Below are 22,876 nucleotides of genomic sequence, written 5' to 3'. Positions count from 1 at the left end.
GCATCCCCGCCAACATCTGTTGTTTCCTGACTTGTTAATTTTAGCCATTCTGACTGGTGTGAGGTGGTATCTCATTGAGGTTTTGATTTGGATTTCCCTGATGCTGAGTGATATTGAGCACTTTTTCATGTGTCTGTTTAGCCAACCTATTCTTAAATCTTATTCCTAACTACTCTGGGAGTCTTTGTCAGTTAATTCATGAGTTTAACCCACTTACATTTACTTGAATCACTTTAATATTAGAACTTAGAGTTGCCACCTTATTTTATATTTTATATTTACTTGTTTCTTTTTTTTATCTTTTACCTACTTACCATTAAATATATCAAATTTTCATCTGCTGCTTAAAAGTTATACATTTTCATTCTGTCATTCTAGAGATTACACATGAATAACTTTGACTCAGTCTTAGGTATTTTCCCCTAGGAACACAGAATGCAGATCAATGGCTATATCTACCATTTAACAAAATAATAGCTATAGCATACTCTCATCTGCCTTTCATTCCCTCTTCAGTTTTTTAGATATACTTATAGTTATGCCTTTTACAAAATAATTAGTTCTAACTCACCTATACTTCTTCCTAACTCTTATGTGATTTCAGTGCTGTCCTGATGTTAATTCAAAAACATCATTTTGGTGCTACTACTTTATCACATGGCACCAAAGTTTAAGTTAGTGGCCAGGATGTCTAAACTTTAGGAAAATGGAATAGATTGTCCCTGATTTACTCCAGATGCAGGTTTACCCAGTCACATGTATAAGATGAAAGATTAATTAGATTGCTTTCTCCCATTCCTGGTTACGGACACTTGCCTGCTTCAAGTACTTATTTTTTCCAAACATATCTAGAAACACCTATGTGCTATCTCTTAAGAATTTCTTACAAATTTTTTTGTTAATTGATGGATGAAACTTTTTTTTTTTTCCTTTTTGGCATCTCCAGAGTTGCATTCAGGAAAAGTAGTAAATAGTTTCTGTGAGTGTGTGATGTATTGCACTGGCTGTTGGCCCCTACCTAATTCAGTCATTTTATCTTTATTTTTTTATTCATTCCATCATTCTGTTATCCTTTGGAATGTTTGATTTCTCTTATTCTAACTTATGGCAATAAATGCTTAATTTACTGTAATACTTTATTGTTTAAACATGAAAGCACTTAAAACTATGAATCTCTGTTTAGCTAAGTCTTTGGCAACATCTTTGAGTTTCAGTATTCATTCTTCTTGTCATCATTTTACAAATAGTCTATATTTTTCATCTTTAAATGTTTTTATTTTCTCTTTGACTTGAATAATTGAGGAAACAGTTTTTAATTTGTAACTTTTATTATTAATCTAATGTTTTGTTACATTGTGGTCAGATAATATTGTCTATAAGTTTTGATTTTTTTTAAAGTGGTGCTCTATTATAGATTAATATGGGTATTTGTGATAAAAGTGATATTATGTGTTTTCCACCTTCCATATCCTTATCAATTTTCCTATTTAACCTACTGAACTGAGACCCGTATAGTAAAATTACACCTCATTTTGTGCCTAGTAGCTTTGATTATCTATTTTAATGTTATGTTGAAAGCATATAAAGTATGACTTAAAGATTTTTTATCTTTAAATATTCTTTGTTGGTAATAATCTGACTTCTACCTTTGTTTGTAGTTGCTGGATAAACACACTTTTGTAAACATGTGTATGTACCTGCTTTTATAATGTAAATTTAATTTAAGTACTTTGTTTTATTGTAAATTTTGAAAATATTATCTTGGAGCTCCTTTAGTACAAAACTTCAGCAACTTAAGTTTATTGTTATAATTATTCAGAGTTTAATTTATCTCATCTCATTTTATGCTTTATGTTTCCTTTATGTTTATTGATTTTTGGTAAGGATTATCTTTAAGTTTTTAAAAACTCTTTTCTATTTCTGTAATTTTCAAACTTAAGAACAAAACAATACCATGTGGATGTTCTAAAACAATATCATTTGAATCTTTTTGATAAATCTTGGTTTCTAAGACAGGATTGTTGTTAAAATATAATTGTTACATTTTCAGGTAGCTTTATAATACTATGTGCAATAAATAGTTAGACTCTTGGCTTACTCAGTTTCAACTGTTATTCTCTCCACACCAGAATTTCTCATTTCTCAGAGTATAGCCTTAAGTAATTTATTAAGTGCTCATGGAGGTTATAGCTTTCATGGCCTTCCTGTACTGAGAATGGGAAAATCTAATTTTCATATCATAGGAATAATAATTAGTTGGGTTTAATATTTTGATTCACAACATTTTTCTCCTGACAGTCTGGTAGGGCAGGCTTCACTGTTTTGAACTAGGTGCATACTGTAAAGAAAAAGTGTAATGCCAACCTGACATTTGGATACTTGTATTATTTTAGTCCTGTATTTTATATTTTTATCACAATTTCTTCAAGTAGGCCTCCTTTCATTGAGTTTTTTTTTTTCTTTTAATTTGCTTTCCTTGTTTTATGCTTGTGTTTTGGTTTAGTTTGAGTTAATATTTTCTTCAGTTTCTGTTATTTTTTTCTCTGTTGCTGTTTCTTTTCTGGAAACACTTTGTCTTCTGTATTAATTATCTTATTCCATATTTTCTTTTCTATTTTTTCTATCTGAGGTTGTTCTCAAATGTGTCCTCTCATATCAATGATTCAGTTTTCTGTAGCGTTAAATATGCTTTTAACTTTAAATTCATTTATGCTTTTTAGCACCTCTAACATGATTTAATTCCCTTAAAACATTTTTAGTTTCCCTACTCTCTATCCATTCTTTGTGCTCCTTCACTTTCTATCCCGGTAGTCCAGAGAGTTACCTTAAAGTATTTTTACTTACGGGATACCTCACTTTCCCAGTTTACTTATTTGAGTTTTCAAGTTGATATTCTCTTTACCTTCACTTAAAATATTTAGTAACGGCTCAGTTTTGCCTTTTTCTCCCGTATTTATCTGGAAATGAGGCAAAAACTTGCTTGTATAGTCAGCTGTCTTCCACTTCTTAAATTATGCATCACATTTCTAGCCTCACATCGGGAAGACATATCTGTGTGCCTCGCTTCCTTTGTGGTTGCTGTTTTCTGGTGGTCTATCACCTAGTGCAGTTCTCTGTGCGTAGGTGAGATACTTCCAAATCTTGCACTCAGTTCTCGAAGTTAAAGGAAAAAAAAAAAAAAAGATTATTCCCTGCTCTCAAAACCTTTACTATGACCACCTATATCTATATTGCTCCACTTTGGGGTCTGGAGCTCAAAGTGTGCAGTGTGCACTATTCAGCCACCTTCCTGCACTCTTTTCCTATTCTCGTAGTTGCTTTCTGAATGAAATGTGGAATCCTGAGAGAGTTGGAGAACCTGGTTTGAGGACAGTTCCTGGGAAAGACAGTAGAGGTTGCCCAGCTTTCTCACTGGATAGACTTGGGATCTCCAGCAGTCATTGAGGTTGGACAAACCATCCCTCTGTCTTTGGAGTGAAGCTTGGATGCTTTTCTTAATTCAACTTTGTGACTCTTTCATATTCTAGTAATAGGTGTTAAGTTTAGTGTCCATTTGAACTTGTGAGTTTTTTTTTTTAAGATTTTATTTATTTTTTCAACAGAGAGAGACACAGCGAGAGAGGGAACACAAGCAGGGGGAGTGGGAGAGAGAAGAAGAGAGAGAGAAGCAGGCTCCCTGCCAAGCAGGGAGCCTGATATGGGCCTCGATCCCAGGACCCTGGGATCATGACCTGAGCCGAAGGCAGACGCCCAACGACTGAGCCACCCAGGAGCCCCGAGGTTTTTTTTTTTTTTTTTTTTTAATGTGACTGGAAATTTAGTGGGGAAAAGGAAGAGGCTGAATCAGAAACTGCTGGTCAGGAGACATTTAAACCAGTTGTCTAATGTTTCCCTTCACGCTCCTCCTCAGTGGTCATGGAGGTCTTGAGGGAAAAAATGGGAGTCTAAAAACTGTGCTATTTTACTTCACTTAAGTCATAGAAAATGCATGAAAAATTATCTAGAGAAAGTTGTAAATGCCTCAGATAATACTATAAAGTTATCTCTATGGAACTTTCCATTAACATGTAGAGAAGCTATAAAATAGTTTATCTAAAATGGTGTACTTAGCAGCAAACAGGTATTTCTTTAAAAAAGAAACTAATTCATGCTTTCACCTACATCCATTTTCATCTACATCATTAATAACTAGTTTATGAATACCTACTTGGAGAGTGACCTTGTTGTAGCTCATCCTAGCCTACATATGCTGCAATTAGTGGTACCATTCAGATTAGATTATTATACTATTCAATCACTCAACTTCAGCTAATTTTGCATAAACTATTCCCTGAGAAAAACACTTGGTAGTGTGAAGATTGGTAGCATATATAAAGCTTTGAGCAGAAATTATAAAGGAATATGACATAGCTTCATTTTAACAGCACCTGGGTATAGGCAAAAACAGCTCTGATTCCTTCATTTGTGGTGCCTCCCCTGTCATAGGTAAGACAAACTTCAATCAAATAATCACAAAGATAATTATAAAAAGTTTGATTCCAATGCTGAACCCACTTTATAAAGTTCTATGCAAATATCATTTATTATTTCCCTTGTAAAGTAAGAACAGAGAAGGTTGCTCTTATCTGATTGTAAGATCTCTAGCACTAGAGAGCTCTTAAAATCTTTGCTGCAAAGATAGTATTTTGCACTTTCTAAAGAAAAATGTTTTCCATTCTTGCACAGGATAGGTAAAGAAAGTGTAGAAGTTCAGTCTTGCCATTTCTGTTTCTGCATAAGGATGTTTCTATTTCTAGCACAGTTATATTTGGATTGCATTGATTCAGTGATAGGGTACATGTTCTGTATTCATCTTTTGAAAGAAATAAACAAAATGTACACAGCCAGGGGCTCCTGGGTGGCTCAGTTGGTTAAGCGACTGCCTTCGGCTCAGGTCATGATCCCGGAGTCCTGGGATGGAGCCCTGCATCGGGCTTCCTGCTCGGCGAGGAGCCTGCTTCTCCCTCTGACTCTCCTCCCGCTCATGCTCTCTGTCTCTCATTCTCTCTTTCTCAAATAAATAAAATCTTAAAAAAAAAATGTACACAGCTGGTACACCTGCCGAGTGTTATGTAAGAGCTGCTGTTCTCTGTAGGAGGCATGTGTTTACTTGTGCTGTGATCCCAGGGTGGACATCTTTGGCATTCACGTTAAAAGATGACAGAATAGATGAGATTGGTCTTTTAAGTTAAGACACTGACCTGCAATCCTTAACCTTTTCTTTTTATTTATATCCTCTCTTCCCAAGTATTCTCTCTAAATCTAGATTTTCTGAAGCCCCAAAATTCCAACAGGTGTTTTAGGCTCGGTTTCTATGAACGAATCCTGTTGACTCCCTGCCCCTACAGTCAGCCTGACCAATCTCAGGTGGTGATGTGCAAACCCTTGATCTCTCCTTTGGAAGGGTTATTAAACACATGGAGAGAGAATTGCTCTAGAATGAGAAAACACGACCTTTCACCAACTGTGCTTCTGTTGTCAAGTCACTTCACCTCTTTGAAAAGCAATTTTCTCTTCCTTTCTCTGTGAAATAGAGGTATCTCTGTCTCATCCTGCCCATATGCCAAAGTGGGAGATAAGACAAATAGGCCAGAGCCTAAGGGTCATCTGACCCGGCTATGGGACTAAAGATTAATCAAGCCATCTAGCAGCAGGTTCCCTGTGATGTTTCTCTCGGGGTGATCTAGGAACTTCTTTCAGAAGGTGGTCTTTATTAATCTCCTAAAGTAAGTGTTTTGAAGGTAGGTTCTGTGTCATGTGACAAGCACAGCACAGTGTCATTAGGTAAATGCAAGTTGAATAATGAGAGAGCTATTTCTTCCTAACTTCCACGAATAATAACAGTAGCTGATGGAGCGCCATTTTGTATTTAGTGTCAGAACACTCAGAGACTACCAGAAGTGATCCATGGTTTCCAGGAGGAGTAATACGTCCTCAGCCAGGAAGTCACAATGATGATATAAGGCTCGAGAGTTTTTGTGGGGATTAGCTGATTTAGGTGCATGGTGAAGAGAGGCAGGGAGAGTCAGACCTGAGATATTTTCCACTGCAGCACCTGCTTCCACTGGGAACTTGAAGAAGCCATGTAACTTGTCTGGGCCTCTGTCCCCGTCTGAACAATGAGGTGGACTGTGTCTGTCTGCCTTCTCTCACAGACTCATTTGCAATGATAAAGGAGATGATAAAAAAGATGAAGCGTCCTACAAATGTAAGATATTTAGTGGAAGGAACCGTGGACTGAAGTGTTCAAAACCTGGCTCTGACACTTACTAGCTCTGCAGCATGCACTACTGAAACAGTTTCTTCCTACGTAAAATGAAGGTTCGATTAGTTTATTTTTGGTACTTTTCCTGTTAATAGAGATGGGTTTGTAGAAATTCTCTTAATGTGCATACATCCTTAAAATAATTACATGTCTTGTCATTTTAGGCCTTGGGAATTCTGAGAAAACATTGAGCTAAAACTTTTGTCCGTCTCCTAAATAATGTCTGAGTCGACAGACCTCAGTCTGTTTTCCTATATCCACAGAATTTGGCTGTACTTAGTAGCACTCCAAGCTTTTATCAGTGCTCTGCCTTCACCACTAATGAGTTCCCCTGTCTTCTGTTACCCATTTCGGTGGGAGGGGAGGGTGGGATATTTGGAGAACAACCTGGCAGTTTCAGTTTTACCTGGGTTTGCCCCGCACATCAGTGGATTAATCTATATATGTCTTCATAGGAATAAACATGCTCACTTGAGACAGGAATTTCTAGACTCTGCAACCATGACAACCATCTCCAGGCTCTTCATTTCGTAAATGTCATACCTGTAGTATTTGCAAGGGCCTTGGAGTTCTTCCCATCCAGGTCTCTCATTTTTCGTATGGGCAGCCGGGGCCCGGAGAAGCAGCTTGCTGTCGGTCACAGTGATCTGCACAAAGACAATCCCACGTCCCAGCAAAGCTGCATGCCATATACTTGGTTCCCTGCAGTTGAAGGGAGTCGGCCACGAGAAAATCAAATCTGGCACTTCCCCATGGTTGCAGCGTTCGTCGTAAAATCTGCCCTTTTGGTTTCTTGCTACTCTTCAAATAGAAGCAGAGGTGTTTGTTTTATTTCAGGTGTGACATTTTACAGAATTTAGCACTCTTGACTAAGAAGTGTGCTGGTGGTAATTACGTTTGAGTTCTTCAGATCATTCTTGTCTTAGTCTGGGCTAACTTTAAATGGCTTATTCTGTGCTAGCCGCTTGTGCTAAAAGCTTTACATGGGTTATCTCATTTAATCTTCCAGTAAAGAAGGTTATGACCTATGAGGAACTGCATTGTGCAAGTGAGCAAAGTGAAGGTAAGAGAGGTTCGGTGATTTTCCAACGTCATGGAGTCCGTTCATGGTAGGCCTGAGATGAATTCAGTCTAGCTTCACACTTGGCCGTGGTAGAAAGATCACGGAGTCACTCTTCTTGTCAGTAACAATCCCAGATACTTCAGAATCACCTAGGCACATGGATTTGCTGGATGCCCAAGTGTGTGCGCACCGAAGTATAAGATCTCCACAGAAAATAATTCCCGACAGCCTAGATGTGTGCATGTGTACATGGATATATTTATATATATAACGTAGCATGTCTAATATCCAAGTATCTTGCCATTTTCAGTTTATTAGGTTTCTATTGGTGGAGGAGATGAGCACTGGTATTTATTAGAAGGGGAAAGAGTCATCCTTTCTCCTCATAGCATCTTGCCCATAGCAGCTCTTCAATAAATGCCTATTGACTCAATCCTTATTTTCTAAGGAAAATGGCCTGGATCAGGAACCAGAAGCTCTAGGTTCTAGTCGTGGTTTTAACAGCAATTCACTGTAACAACTAAGCCAAGTCAGTTTTCATCTACGTGCCCTAGTTTTTCACATCTTCAAGGGAGGCCAGAAATGCCAGGATTGGTGATTCTGCAAGTAACATGTTCACTGTAGGGCTCAGAGCTGGAGTTATACATACACTTGGTCATTTGAGCATGTGAGGCCGGGTTGCCTGGCATTGTCAGGTCCTGAGAGATTCATCCAGACTAGGGCTTTGTTGGTAAGCTCAGACCTCATCAGGGAGGTGGAAGGGAGTTGCCATGAATTTGGAGCAGCACTTGCCTGGCACATTGTTGCTCTGAGCAACCAAGTAGGTAGGTTAAGCGTTGTACCACTAAGGCTATGGAGAGAAACCGAGAGAGCCAGGACTGCCTGTTAGGGGCCTCATAAAGGAATGACAGCCGCACAGAGACTCCTTCCTGTCCAGAGACTGTTAGAACTCAGGAGCCCCTGTGAACCAGTGAAGGTGGAAGGAGCAAGGTCCACATTGGCGAGACTGCAGGAGTGTGCAGATCAGGAAGTGGTAAAGAAAGAGAAATGATGAGAGTGGGGCAGAATCAAATTTAAAAGTTTCAAGAATCCCCCCCCGCCCGCCCCACCACCACCTCAGGACCGAGAGCAGTAGCAGAGCTGTAGCAGTGTAGACCACAGGGCCTTAATCATAACAGGAGACCCGACAGCATGCAGGAGCAAGCATCCCTCTCCATCTTTCCCCTGTGCCCCAGCTAGCTGGCTGAAAACCAGGGAAAAGCAAGTCATAAACCAAAGATCGCTGAGCTTTGTGAGGTGTCCTGACCTCCAAGGTGCACGTTTCTATCCTCCCATCAACTGACTTAAGTTTTTCTGGTAAGAAAACTTTAGACTCGAGGGCGCCTGGGTGGCTCAGTTGGTTAAGCGACTGCCTTCGGCTCAGGTCATGATCCTGGAGTCCCGGGATCGAGTCCCACGTCAGGCTCCCTGCTCAGCAGGGAGTCTGCTTCTCCCCTGACCCTCCCCCCTCTCATGCTCTCTCTATCTCATTCTCTATCTCATTTAAAGATTTAAATAAAATCTTAAAAAAAAAAAACAGACTTTAGACTCATTTGATCATAGCAATATTAGACATTCGCAGCCCTTCTTGTACAATTCTAAATCCAAAATGCTCTGAAAACAGTTTAAAATAATTTTGTGGCAAACTCATTTGGTGGGAAACCAGACCAAAACAGACAGGATGCTATTTATGGTCTCTATTATTTACCTCACTTAGTGGGAAATACGTATGTTTGGTGGCAAAAATACTCGGGTATTTGATCACAGAGTGCCTCCATGGACCAAGCTGTGGGTAATAGGCAATTTATGGAAAATGCATCTCCCTGCCTTTCTGAAATTGGAAGAATTCTGAATTCTAAAGACATCTGGCCCCAAGGATTTCGGAGAAGAGACTTTCAACCCGCAGACTGTTTTCTGTAAATATTGGTGCATTTCTTTATCCCTGGAGGAAATGAATGTTTCGTTTGTTCTTCTCATCTCACCCTTACAGAGAAAACAAAGTGGGGGGAGGGGAGAAGTCAGACAAATGGAAACGGCGGCTCGCGTGCTAATAAACTGCAGCCAAAGCTTTTGGGGGTCTAGGTCCTCCATAGGAGTCGATTTGTGGGGGGACAGAAATCCGGATCTGTACCTTTCCTGCAATTAAAAACAACAACAACCACCACCGATGTCGCTGTGGAACTGCAGCATCCTGGTCTTCGTCTGGCAGCTGCCGGAGCTGCGGAGGAGCTGCTCGGCCTTCGGTGCGTGGGACTCGCGGAACCATAGCGCCATCTCTCTTCCAGATTCGGAATCGGATCTCCGCGCTGCCCCGGGCCCGCTTGCCTGCCCGAACCGGGCGGTCCACAAGGCTCCCGGCTCTGCAACAGTTCCCTGACTCCCAAACCGTAGAGGAAGAGCTGCAGAGAGGGCTAGAAAATGTGTTGTCTTTAGTCCCCGAGAAATAAAATTCGTAACCTAATCCGTTAGGGAGTGTGGGCCATAGACCCCGTGTTTCATTAGTGTGCACCTAGTGAGTCATTTTACACACTAGACATTTTAATTTACAGCCTGCTGCATTGCAGCACTTTCCTGGGCCGTCTGCTATGTAATAAGGTATTCTTCTAGCCGCCAAGGCTTCCAAAATATAGATACACTTTCTTAGTTCAGATTTTTTTCTTTCTTTTCAATTTCCAGTTGCAAATCAAACATGCAGTTACAGAAGCAGAGATTCAAAAATTGAAGACCAAGGTAAGCACCATTAAATGGTGTTTGAATTGTACTTTTTAAACTTCGGACGCTATGAATAAATTCAACCCTAGGACTAAAGGATTTGTTCCTATGCATTTGAAAGAGTACAAATGTGAGAGGTTCATTTCCACTGTTAGATAAGTAGACAGACCTGCCAGTGAGACACATGCCCCTAGGGGGTAAGCACCACCAGACTCCCTCAGTGAAAATAGCACGACGTTTTAAAAATACATATTTACATATTTGCACATATGTGGCCAGTTCCCTCTGAGAGTTCCTCAAAAATTAAATAATGTTAATGGTTCTAGCATCTGAATTATGTTTTGACCACTAATTATGCTGTTACTATACAAGCTATTACACTGTATCTCTTTCTCTTTATTTATCTTACTTTAAATAGGTTTATTCATTTACTTATTTTTAAATTCTTCATCAGAAACAATGTATTTTAATGTAGCACATTAATATGTTTTCATAGAAAAAAATTCCAATTTCTAATAATTAAATATTACGAAATTTAATATGATATGTGAATAATTGATTTTAGATGCCAGATGCTACTGGAAATTTTTAGACAAGTTTAGTTTGCATTATTTAAATTTGTGGAAAAAAAACAGGTCTTGATAAAAGGGGAGTATGTATTTTTAGTTTATATATGAAATAATACAAGATGCGAAAGGGCGTTTAGTTGGTAAATTATAAGGTACTTGTAAATTCCTAGAATTGTGTCTAGGTTTATCAAATATGTAATTTCAAGGATTTAAAAATATTTTTTGAATTACTTTAAAAATAATATTCTTTATTGTTTTTGTGGTCTTTTAAAAACTAAGACATAATTTCTGCCTCCACCACTAATGATCTGTTTTCCTGTTCACATTGAACACTTATTTTGGTTTTTCCATGTGTTTTAAATGGAGATGAATTAGCAGGGCTGTTTTGGTTAAATGGTATTCTCAGCTAATAACTCTGTAGCTCTTAAGCCAAAACATGTCTATACATCATTCATGGTGTCAGCCAAGCTCTGTGAATAATCATTTTTAAATTAGTAGTGGTTGGTAAATAAACAACTTGAATACAAAACATTGCTTAATAAAAGATGCAGGAAAAACCTAGTCTTGTTTTAAATTGCTATTGTTTCTTAGCACAGAATGGAAGAATAGATTTTTTTTAATTGTTGGTTATAACCAGGGAGAAAGATTCCCCTGTGTATTGTAAGTGCTTTAACAAAGCTTATGTTAGACCAAAAACATTTAATTTAGAAAATCCTATAAATTAGTATTTTGTATTTTTCTCTTTATTATATTGGCATGTAATAGCTATAGTAGCTTACTTTATTGTGACACTTTATATCCATGTTGATAATGGAATTCCTAATTTTGAAATGTTTTTTATTTTTTTACTTTGTAATCTGTTTTGTCAATGTATTTAGTTTAAAATATAAACTATTTAGTTTAAAAGATATATATATATTTATTTGCTGAATGTGGTATGGTTTGGGGATGTCTTCGATTTTGAAAATTGTTAGTTTATAATGACTACATCCTTTTGAACTTGAAAGGAAGCATGTGAACTAGATGAAGCACTAGTTTAAAGGTCCATTAGTGTGAATAAATGACCTTTGACCCCTTACCTAAAGGATCAGCCTTGAATTTCCATAGAAATAAGGCGGTTGGAGTAGTATACTATCTATTCTTAAGAGTCTCTGGAAGCAGAAACACAGGAAGCTGCCTTTTTGTTCCATGAGAGGGATTTAAAATAAGTCAGCAATGATTTATATTTTTACTTACACTATCTTTTACACTTTTATGCAAATTGAAGTTTATAAGGCTCTGGAAATTCAGAGCAGTGCCAGCAAAATAATGAGCTACAGACTATGTTCATGTCAGTTGAAATAAAGGATGTAATCATATTATTAAAAGGGATAAAAAACAAAGTAAAAATAACTAACATTTATCAGATTATGCCCACGGAGCTGTTCCAGGCATGCTGTTGTGGTACATCACAATTCCATCTTATAGATAATATACCTGAGTCTTGGAGAGCTTCAATTACTTGCCCAAGGTTTAAAGGCCACTAATGGTAGAGCTGGGCTTCAACTCTAAACTGAATGACTCCAGAGACCCCTTCTTAACTATTAGGCCAAACTGTGCTTCTGCCCCTCTCTCCTTCCCAGTGTGCCTCTCCCCCTTCCACTTTTCAATTAGTTTTTTTACATCTAATTATATGTAGGAAAAACGTCTAAAAGAAGGTACATTGAAGTTCATTGGGTAGAATCCAGTCAAACTCTAAAACAGTATGTACTGCTCACAGAGTTTCAAACCACATGGTGCAATGGAAAGATCATGGGAGGGGAAATCAAATCCAGGTTTTATTATTTCTCAGATGTGTAACCTCAGTTGGACAAAGCATTTCCCTTTTCAAGGCTTCCATTTCGTAATCTCTGAAATGCTGAAAATAAGTCTTACTCTTCTCATCTCAAGGTTCTAGATGATTGAGTCTAGGTGACAATGGAACTTGATTTAAAACATGCTATAAAAGCATGACGGATTTTGCTGCAGAATACCCAGACTATCCTTGCCTTGACATTTGCTTTATCCAGCTGCAAGCAGCAGAAAATGAGAAAGTGAGGTGGGAGCTAGAAAAAACCCAACTCCAACAGAATATAGAAGAGAATAAAGAGAGAATGCTGAAGTTGGAGAGCTACTGGATTGAGGCTCAGACCTTATGCCACACAGTGAACGAGCACCTCAAGGAGACTCAGAGCCAGTATCAGGCCTTGGAGAAGAAATACAACAAAGCAAAGAAATTGATCAAGGATTTTCAACAAAAGTAAGCAGCTTCTAATGACTAAGGAATAGTTGGGTGCATCTAAAGAAGTCTCGTATCCAGTGATGTTGTAACATCTAACAGAATAGAAAAGATAATCTTGGTGATCCTTTAAGCATTCAGACATTCAGTTTTGGAAATCACTTCTATCATTTTTTCATGTGAGATTATATTTGGTTTATTTTACAGTTTTTGCCTGTTGGTTACCCGCTGGTTTCTTTTTGATAGTCAGTCATTCCTAGTAACTATGAAAACGTGTAAATCTATGTCCTTTTGGGAACAGCTCTGAGTAGGAAGCAAGAAGCCCCGTCGAAGGCACGCAGAATGACTGACCATTGCAAAGCAGCAACTGGGGCCTTGTGGAGGCTGCCTCTATCTCTGTTCTTAGAATCAGGGACTGCAGAACTTTCCCACCTCAGATAGTGTAAATCTCGACTAGCAAGACCCCTGCCCTCCCATTTTCCGTTGCTCAGCTGTTGAGAGAATCACCAGGGGCTCAGTTCACTGCAGTGAGAGAGTCCAGCAGCACACTCTGCTTTTGAATCTCATCAGCTCTTTCCACACGAGTGCTGCTTTGCTTCCCTCTGTTGGATTTTGGTGTAATTTCAGGGAGATGGTTACTGGATGTTTTTCATCAGGTACCTCTGGCCAGCCAGAACAATAGAGTCGTGCCCGACCACTTCTGGTCTTCCAGGCCAAGCCTTAGAAGCTAAGCATATGTGTAAGATTCACGATGTCTCTGTTACTTCCTATCACAGAAATAATATTTTTCATATTTAAAGTAGACTGCTATAAAATATTTATTGTGAAAAAGGGGAAATTACTCTTTGTGGTCATGAATCCAGTACATCGCTATTTTAACTCTTCCAGCCAAAAATGTCATACCTAATTGTATTTCATGTGATAACTTCTATAGTAAATGTTGCCAGATTTGCAGATTGTATTCCAGGCTCTCAAAATGGAGATATTTTCTCCTCCCCATATTATCCGCTGGTGTGTAAGCGACGGCTCCCCCTCAGTGTTTCTGACCTGCCCAGTCCTTCGCCGCTGTCATTCGTAGAAAGCAAATTGTAATTATCTTCTGTAAACTCTTACCATCCAGTCCCATCAGTTTAGGAAGTATGACTTTATAAATATGGCATTATGACTGTGTGACATGTAGTCATTTCCACTAAATCAGCCAAGGTGGGTCGTTAGTTCAGAAGCTTCTTTCTAGACCTGTATGGGTGCCCTAGAATCAGGAGGTAACAAACGAAAACCCCAGTAAGCAGAATCCAAGCATTCTTCTTTAATTTCCAATCCATTTAAATGTTTTATTTGCTTTCGTTACTAGACAGCTTTCTTCTGTGATTGAGTCTTGTTTATTTAAATAGCTGCCCAGTTATTTGTCCCACTGTGCAGTTTATTGCTTCAGATAAGAACTTTCACATGTTTCCTCAGTTATTGAGTATTTGATGCCATCAGATCTTTTATTTTTTTCTTAAGAGAACTTGATTTCATCAAGAGACAGGAAGCAGAAAGAAAGAAAATAGAAGATTTGGAAAAAGCTCATCTTGTGGAAGTTCAAGGTCTGCAAGTACGGGTGAGTTATGTGCTTAAAACCACTAAGTAATAGGATGGTTTTGCTGAGTACTTAGAGAGGAGTGCTGGCTTAGAGTTTTATGGATGGATTTTTTTTTCCCCCTTAGATTAGAGATTTGGAAGCTGAGGTGTTCAGACTACTGAAGCAAAATGGGACTCAAGTTAACAATAACAACAACATCTTTGAAAGAAGAACATCTCTTGGTGACGTCTCTAAAGGAGATACCATGGAGAATTTGGATGTCAAGCAGACATCTTGTCAAGATGGCCTAAGTCAAGGTTTGTTTAAACCAACCACAAAAATTGTTTCCAATGACTATAAAATTTGGCCTCACATTCTTCTTTTTCTTACCCAGAGATTTAAAAGTTGAGACAACCTTCCTGCCATGAGAAAGAAGAAAAGGCTTATCAAAATAAAAACCCATCATTTGGCTCTTGTTTTATCAAAAACCAGTGCCTTGATGAAAGGAAATAACAAAATTGCAACTTAAGCCAAATATTTTTAAGTCATCATAATATTGATAGACTTAATGAACTACCTTAAAAATATAAGTAAATAAACTACCTTACCATGATAGTTCATCCCATCTAGGGTGAGCTACTACTTATGTATTAATAAGTAAATCTTGCAACTTTTAAGTCATTAGAATGAAAATCTTTTTCCTAACATCAGAAGGCTGACTCCCTACATCTAGCACTTGAATTCATTGAGTTAAGAAGTTCTGTATAGTTTTGTGCTCTTACCTTGGTGTCCTCTCTATACTTCTCAGTCTTTCCTGTCAAAGAGCAAATAAGACCAAAACCCTGGAAACATTTGCAATCGTGAATGTTTGTCTTATTTTATGCACCAGCCATAAAACGGTCACTTGTTTCTCACACAAACACACATCCGTACAGAGGTTGTGTGTATATGAATGTGAATGAATGTTTTAATATCTATAGTATATTTATAAATTAGAAAATATATAAGAGTTTATAAAGATAAATACACAGGAGGATATAAAACCTTTGGTTTCATCTTTTGAAGTTTTTACCTAATAGTTCCCGGAAAAAGGGAAAGGAAAAGAATGTTGTGAAGCAACACCAGACAACTCACAGGTGGTGATTTGACAATGCAGGGAAACTGTTCACTAATGAGCAACCGGTTTAGTTCTCTGATGATCTTTCTCACATATTGAAATGTCTCCAATGAGACTTCTCTTGATACACAAGTGTTTATATCATATCATTAACTTTTAGAACTGCGCTCTTAACCATTAAAAATAAAAAGTATTGGAAATCTTCATTTAACATTAAAGTGCGATCTAGAAATTCGAGACCATTTACTACATTTATATCTTTTTGCTGGGCTTTCCCTTAATAAAATATAATGTGTAAATAATGCCCCCTGGGTAGCTTAAAGAGTAGTGTTTAGCACCAGCATTACCACTAACTGAAGAGCTGTGTGTCTTCAGGAAGGTCATTTAACATCTCTGGATTGGTTTTACTATGTATAATATAAAAATAGTAACACTTCTGTTTTCTTCATACTAACGGGTGTTTTGAGGTTATGTGACTTGGTCACTGAGGTGAATAAAAGCTTTTATAGGATTATAATTTTTATATCTGAAACTCCAGAAGATTGATTTCTAAAGAAAAAGGTCAGAAAAAAAAAATCAATGTTTTTTTTCACCTTTTTGACTATTTTCATTCCATTAAGTTAATTGTAGTTTATAATAAATAAGTGTTTCTGCTGTGACATGCACCAAGTATGATCAGTAGCCAGTGGCTTTCCAATGTTCAGTTCATTTCTGTTCATTTATTTCCATTCAGAAATCTGTATCTTGTCAAACATATAATTGATGGTATTTATTAAATTATGGGACTACAGAAGATCAACAACTCTACTATTAACATGCTGATTTGGATCAAAACCTTATATTTCTTCTGAACCCTTTTCCTATTCTACACCCTCCATTTTGCCACATAATTATCAGTTTCCCTAGCAACACTGTCGGCTCACAGTGAGATGCAGAGACTACTAATTCTTACTGAAACCAATCCATGCTTGTGCAGTGGAGGTAGAATCAGTCATCTTAGACATTTGTAGCATACATATCAAGTGGTGCTCTCCCAGTTTTGCTGCCGAGGACAGTCAGTGATAAATCTCCTTGAATTTCAATTGCTTGATCACATAAACTAAAATGGCTTGGTCAGTAGCTAGATAGGAATGCTCTGGAAAGCACTTTTCTAAATTGATCCTTTGCTTCTGTTGCTAGGGAACGCTAAAGTCCTAGAGGTTTAGAAAATGAAGTAAAACTGAGGACCAAACACAGGCCATTCGGCACTTCAAGATCCCTCCCACTCCCCCCACCCCCCCACACATACCTTTTTGCAACAGGATGAGTAGAGCAGTTGCCTTCAGTCCTGCTAGTTTCTGCCCCTTAAATGCAGTGCCCCTTCTTCCCACTTCCTGTGGACTGTCCAATTCTGACTTGCTTTCTGAGCACTGGAGTGTTATTATTGATAGGATGAGTGAGTGGTTTAGCAGATCTTTAGGCCTTGAGGCAGCCCAGTGAAGCAAAAGGATTATCAATTAAAGTCAACGAAAAACTATGTTAGAATGAAATACTGAAAGAAAGAGAAAGGAAGGAGGGAATGAAGGAGGCAGAAAGGGAGGAGGAGGAAAGGAAGAGCCTGCAAGCAGTCATTTCTTCGCAGGGAGTCATGTTCTTCTAAGAATGAGCTTCCCAGCTGAGGAGGGATTAATTACTTGACTCTCGGTATTTAATTATTATTATAAGTTTTCAGAGTGATAAAATTATTTTTCAAACCATGCAGAAATTTACCACAGTTACAGTTCTATTTGAACACTGTTTGTGTGGCTCTCTCTGTAAACCAAGCCTACTCAAGTATCTCATTAAAATTTTGGTAGATTATACAAATCCATTACTTAATATGCTCTAATACACTTTTCTTATCCTAGTACATAAAGCAAACATAACAGTTTTTTTCACCAGGAGCCATGGCAGACCCTTATTAAGGATTATTACTAAATTATTAAGAGTTATTAATTAGTACTTACTATTTATTAAATAAGGCACATTGTTTTACCTGTGATCCAGGATGTGAAAAGTAATTATTTTGCCCTCCTGCCATGTTTTTTGTTGTCATTTCTTAGTGCCTGAGTAGTGCTGGTCTATGTAAGAGTTTTCTATCCTATATCCAGGGGCCCTAAGTGACTAGAAATGTCTGCGACTGCCCAGGTTTTTAAGTCATGATTAGAATAAGAGCAGAGAACAGGTTAGAGAGATCTTGGAAGAAAAGGGTTGTAGTCTTAGTTTGATTAGATTCCCTGGAAAACTCATTTGAAAAACATGAGCTTCCTGCACTTCAGATATTCCAGGATCCTTAAGATGATACTGTTTTTGGCTTCGAATATTTTAAACGCTCTTGTGAAAGGTTCTGCATATCCATAGAAATAATGAAAGAAAAACTAGGACTAATTGGTAGAAGTTACATATGAAGGCAGATTATCATTATCCTGCCTCAGGGGGTTAGAAGTAAATTTATGATACCTTTAGACAAGTGTTTTGAACACTGAAAGTCTGGTGCCACACTGATTTGTAAGAGGAAGGATGGCTTCTAGGTAGAAAGAACAGTGTTTGTCCCTGCCAGCTGTATAACAAGGCATGTCATTTGTAGGATAAAGGGTGAGGAAGATGAATGGTTTGGTAGAAGACAAATATATAGGTGAGATGAACATTTTAAGAGATGAGAGGGAGTTTGAAGAAGAAGGAAAAAATGAATAAAATTAGAATAATTTTTTTTTCTGATTCATATACCTTATGTTAAAGGTATGCTTCAGGGTATTCTTGGAGTAAAAGTAGGCTTTGAATGCCCGAGAAGTCATGACTATTTCTGTAAGCATTGTGATTCATCAATCGTTTTGAGGCATAACAGGAACTGGGTCACTTGTAGGTTTGTAAAGGTAGTTCAAGTATCCCCATGAAGTTCGGGTGTTATTACCAAATCCTTCTTCTTTCTCACACCTATCTACTCAGCTAGTGTGCCACTAGTTAGAAAACACTGAATGTTATCTTCCCTAAAGTGTGAACATGAAGGTTTATATAAACCCTTTTATTCTTAGTTCCTTTAGTTACTTACTGTTCCCTAGCTCTAACAAGAACTGAGCCAGAAAAAAAAAGACTAAAGGTGCAAGATGGCAGATTGTAGGAAAGTCTAGACTTTCAGCATAGATTGTATCTAGAATTAATTACTCAAACCTGGGTGTCTTTAAAATATATATATATATATATTTCTTAGCTACTTTCCAGGTAACTTAAGAATATTCTGGAGAAAGGAGCATAAGGATATGAAAATAATACCTTCTTGCTTCCTCTCCTTTCCCTTACACTTTTTCCACAAAATGGTTTGGTTATTAAGATAAAGCTTTAGATTTCCTAAAAGTTGATCCCTAAGATGGTAGTCTGCACCTGAATCCTAAACCCAGCATGCTTGGTCAGAAACCCCGGATTTGTGGACATTTCAGTGAAACTCAGCCTGCTTAGATATTTAAGCCAGCCAATTCTCTGATCATCAGGTCATATCCACATGTATTTGCTTGTTGTGACCCAGTTGTTAGCTTACTGGTTTGCATGGAATCTGATTTCTCTGAATTAAATTATTTCTTTGAAATTTACTCTGATTTCAATAAAGTCTTTATCAGGAAGAGCAAAGGTAAGTAACCAACTGCCATTAAGGGTATGTACCTTTTTTATCTATATGTTTTATCCTTATATTTCATTCACTCATATATTGTCTAGAAGTAATTTGGAGAGATGCCTTCATATGACAGGATTGGGTAAATTGATTGTGGCAAGATAAGAAAGAACAATGAGGATGAGTACAGAGTGGAGCCAGAAATAATGCTGCAGGTATATATACCATGCTTACAGTATTTCTGAGGCAAGGCCTTTAATTTGGCTCTAAGCTTCCTAGTTGCCAAAGGAAATAGAAACCCTTGTTCATTACATTATTCACAGTGTCCATAAGATAAAAGAACAAACCATCTGCTTAAAAGAAGTACAACTAGTGGCACAAATATTTGCATGATTTGGAGAAAACAAGGAAATCCACTGATGATTGTTATTAGGACATTTTCACATAGTGACCCTCAGTGTAGACTAATGGCATCACACAAATATGTAATGTAGTGTTCAGTAAAACCAATTTAAATTATTGAGGAGAGGATAAATAAGACACGATGTACTCAGCTATCTGTTGGTCTAGTTTGGTGCTCAGGTGCTCTTTCATGTATATCAGGTTAAATTTGTTAACCATGTTCAAAACTTCTAGAATGTGTTACTGAGAGAGAGGTGTTTAAAAAAAGTCTCACCCTGTAATTGTGGAGTTTTCTGTTTCTTCTTTTGGTTTTGTCAGTTTTTGCTTTATGTGTTTGAGGTGATGTTAATAGGCACATACAGTTTAGAATTGTCATACCTTCTTGGTAGATTGACCTTTGATCATCAGAGAATGTTTCTATTTTTAGTAATTCACCCTTAATATCTGCCTTGTCTGATATTTGAAGAGCTATATCAGCTTTCTTTTGGTTAGTGTTTGTATGGTATATAATTTTCTTATACTGTAAACTTTCTATGTCTTTTGTACCAGTATATAGGTGTTTATTTTTTATTACAATCTCTCAGTCTTATTAATTTTTCCCAATTCTTTATTTTTAAGATGCATTTAGAAAGTTCTTATTTAATTTATTTACTGATATGTTGAGTTTAAACCTAAGCTCTTACTATTTGTTTCTAATCTAACAAACAAAAATCTTTGTTCTTTTTATCTGCTTTCTTGCTTTCTTTTGGATTAATCAAGTGGGGATTTTTTTTCTAATTTACTTTTTTCTGTGTTAACTTTTATTCTTCTGTTTTTGGATACCTACAGATATAATTTAGAATATTTGCAGAAAAGAATGGACTGAATATACATTCATGTACTTCCCATTCAACTGTATAAAAAGAATTTCTTTTTTTTAATCTTTAGACAACTTTATTGGCATGATTAAAAACATTTTTATTAGATGATGACAAAATATGTAAACATGAAAAAATATTGGTGGCTCTACCTTATAACCAATATTTTAAATTTGAATATTTGATATTTGCCAGTGTATTGACAGTTCCTTCCTTATTTTATTAAAAACAATCCATTTATTGGTTCCATGTGAAATCATAACAATTATTTTTTGGGGGAAATGAGTCCCTACTGCAATTGAATATAAAAAAAAAATCTTTTTTAAAGATTTTATTTATTTGAGAGAGAGAGCACACAAGCAGAGGGAGGGGCAGAAGGAGAGGGAGAGAGAGAATCCCAAGCAGACTCCATGCTAAGCATGGAGCCCGATGTGGGGCTCGATCTCACGACCCTGAGGTGATGACCTGAGCCAAAATCAAGAGTCATATGCTTAATCAACTAACCACCTACATGCCCCTAGTTTCATAACACCTGAAACTAAGATATCACTGTATGTTAATTATACTAGAATTAAAGAAAATTCTTCTGTAACTGGAGTGTGACCTGTGTCACTGAGTAAAGAGTTAATAAAAATCCTCAAAAAGTTGGGGTTTGGGTTTTTTAAAATTCTTTTTATACATGACATGTCTTGTAATCCTTAATTGCTTTTAATAAATATTTAGTGGCAATATATTAGAGGTTATACACCTAGGCAAATGCCTCGAGTATGGTTTTCTGTATAACTAATTGAGTACAGATCTGTATATTTAACAAACAGTTAAGCTGCAGATGGGGCTAATACATTTGTATAAGATTTAAGCTGTCTAACACAGTCGTGTTCTGGAATCAAGTTCCTCTTCTACTCTGAGGTGAGCACAGTGACACCCATTAGCTGGCCAGGATTCTCTTCCTTAAAAAATAAACAAATAGGGATGCCTGGGTGGCTCAGTTGGTTAAGCGGCTGCCTTTGGCTCAGGTCATGATCCCAGGCTCCTGGGATCGAGTCCCACATCGGGCTCCTTGCTCAGTGGGGAGCCTGCTTCTCCTTCTACCTGCCGCTCCCCCTGCTTGTGCTCTCTCTTTCTCTCTCTGACAAATAAATAAAATCTTTTAAAAATAAATAAATAAATAAAGCAAAACAAAAGACTTGCTTATTCACAGAGATAAATACTGAATCCAGAAATGCATTTTACATACATTTATATATATAACCTATATAATATCATAACCAACTTGTGTCTATACAAGGAACCCAAAGTTGGTTTAACATTCAAAAACTCGTATAATTCATATATTAACTAGAGGAATAATCTATATAATCATCTCATTGGATGAAGATAAACATTTAATGAAGTTAAACACTTATTCATGATAAAAAGTTTATTAGAAATACAAAAGTTTATTAAACTAGAACTTTCTTTTTTTTAAAACTAGAACTTTCTTTTTTTTTTTTCCTAAAGATTTTATTTATTTATTTATTTGCGAGAGAGAGAATGAGAGACAGAGAGCATGAGAGGGAGGAGGGTCAGAGGGAGAAGCAGGCTCCCCGCTGAGCAGGGAGCGTGATGCGGGACTCGATCCCGGGACTCCAGGATCATGACCTGAGCTGAAGGCAGTCGCTCAACCAACTGAGCCACCCAGGCACCCCCTAAAACTAGAACTTTCTTAACTTGATATGTGAAGCAAACAAAAGTCTATCAAATTGCATCATAGTAAGTGGGGAAATGCTAAAATCAAGAACTTCTTTTAAAATTAAGAATATTGTTAACATTTCACCACTTACTGTGCTATAACCACTTCTATTCAGTGTTTTCCTTGAGGTCCTAGCAAGTACCAGACAAGCAAAAGAAATAAAAAATATAAGGAATAAAAAAGAAAGTAGCAAATTTGTTACTATTCACTGATAATAAAATTGAATACATAAAAAAAAAAACCTTCAAGAATACAGATTATTAGAATTAATAAGAGTTCAGCAGGATGGATGGCTCCAAGAATCATTAGACATCAGTTAGTTGTAACAAACAGAAAATGTCATTTTTGTACAAGCGATTTATAATAGCAACAAAAAATATAAGATAGCCAGTATGAATTTAGCAAAAGAAGCTCAAGAGCCATGGTAAGATACTCAAGAAGACCTATATAAATTGGTAGAGGTAGGAAGCCTCAGTATTACAAAAATGCCATAACACCAATTTTTTTAGTTTTATTTTATTATGTTTACCACCATACATTACATCATTACTTTTTGATGTAGTGTTCCATGATTCATTGTTTGCGTATAACACCCAGTGCTCCATTCAATATGTGCCCTCTTTAATACCCATCACCAGGCT

General features: G+C 37.2%; 1 protein-coding gene across 14 annotated transcripts in view; it reads left to right on the top strand.

The window, feature by feature from the left end:
- The window catches only part of PPP1R9A (protein phosphatase 1 regulatory subunit 9A), a 299,240-nt gene that overhangs the window by 232,860 nt on the left and 43,504 nt on the right, over positions 1 to 22,876 (top strand). For all 14 annotated transcript variants that reach the window (XM_031025191.2, XM_031025190.2, XM_031025188.2 and 11 more), the window contains 4 exons: positions 10,083 to 10,136; positions 12,736 to 12,965; positions 14,448 to 14,544; positions 14,651 to 14,822. In XM_031025191.2, the coding sequence (XP_030881051.2) occupies positions 10,083 to 10,136; positions 12,736 to 12,965; positions 14,448 to 14,544; positions 14,651 to 14,822 (553 nt within the window). The remainder of the gene's footprint in view (positions 1 to 10,082; positions 10,137 to 12,735; positions 12,966 to 14,447; positions 14,545 to 14,650; positions 14,823 to 22,876) is intronic.

This window comes from Leptonychotes weddellii, chromosome 12, assembly GCF_054177405.1.
Source record: "Leptonychotes weddellii isolate Sample4059 chromosome 12, ASM5417740v2, whole genome shotgun sequence".
NCBI classification, from domain to species: domain Eukaryota; kingdom Metazoa; phylum Chordata; class Mammalia; order Carnivora; family Phocidae; genus Leptonychotes; species Leptonychotes weddellii.
Note: the sequence above shows the minus strand (reverse complement) of the source record. Positions and strands in the feature narration are given on the sequence as shown.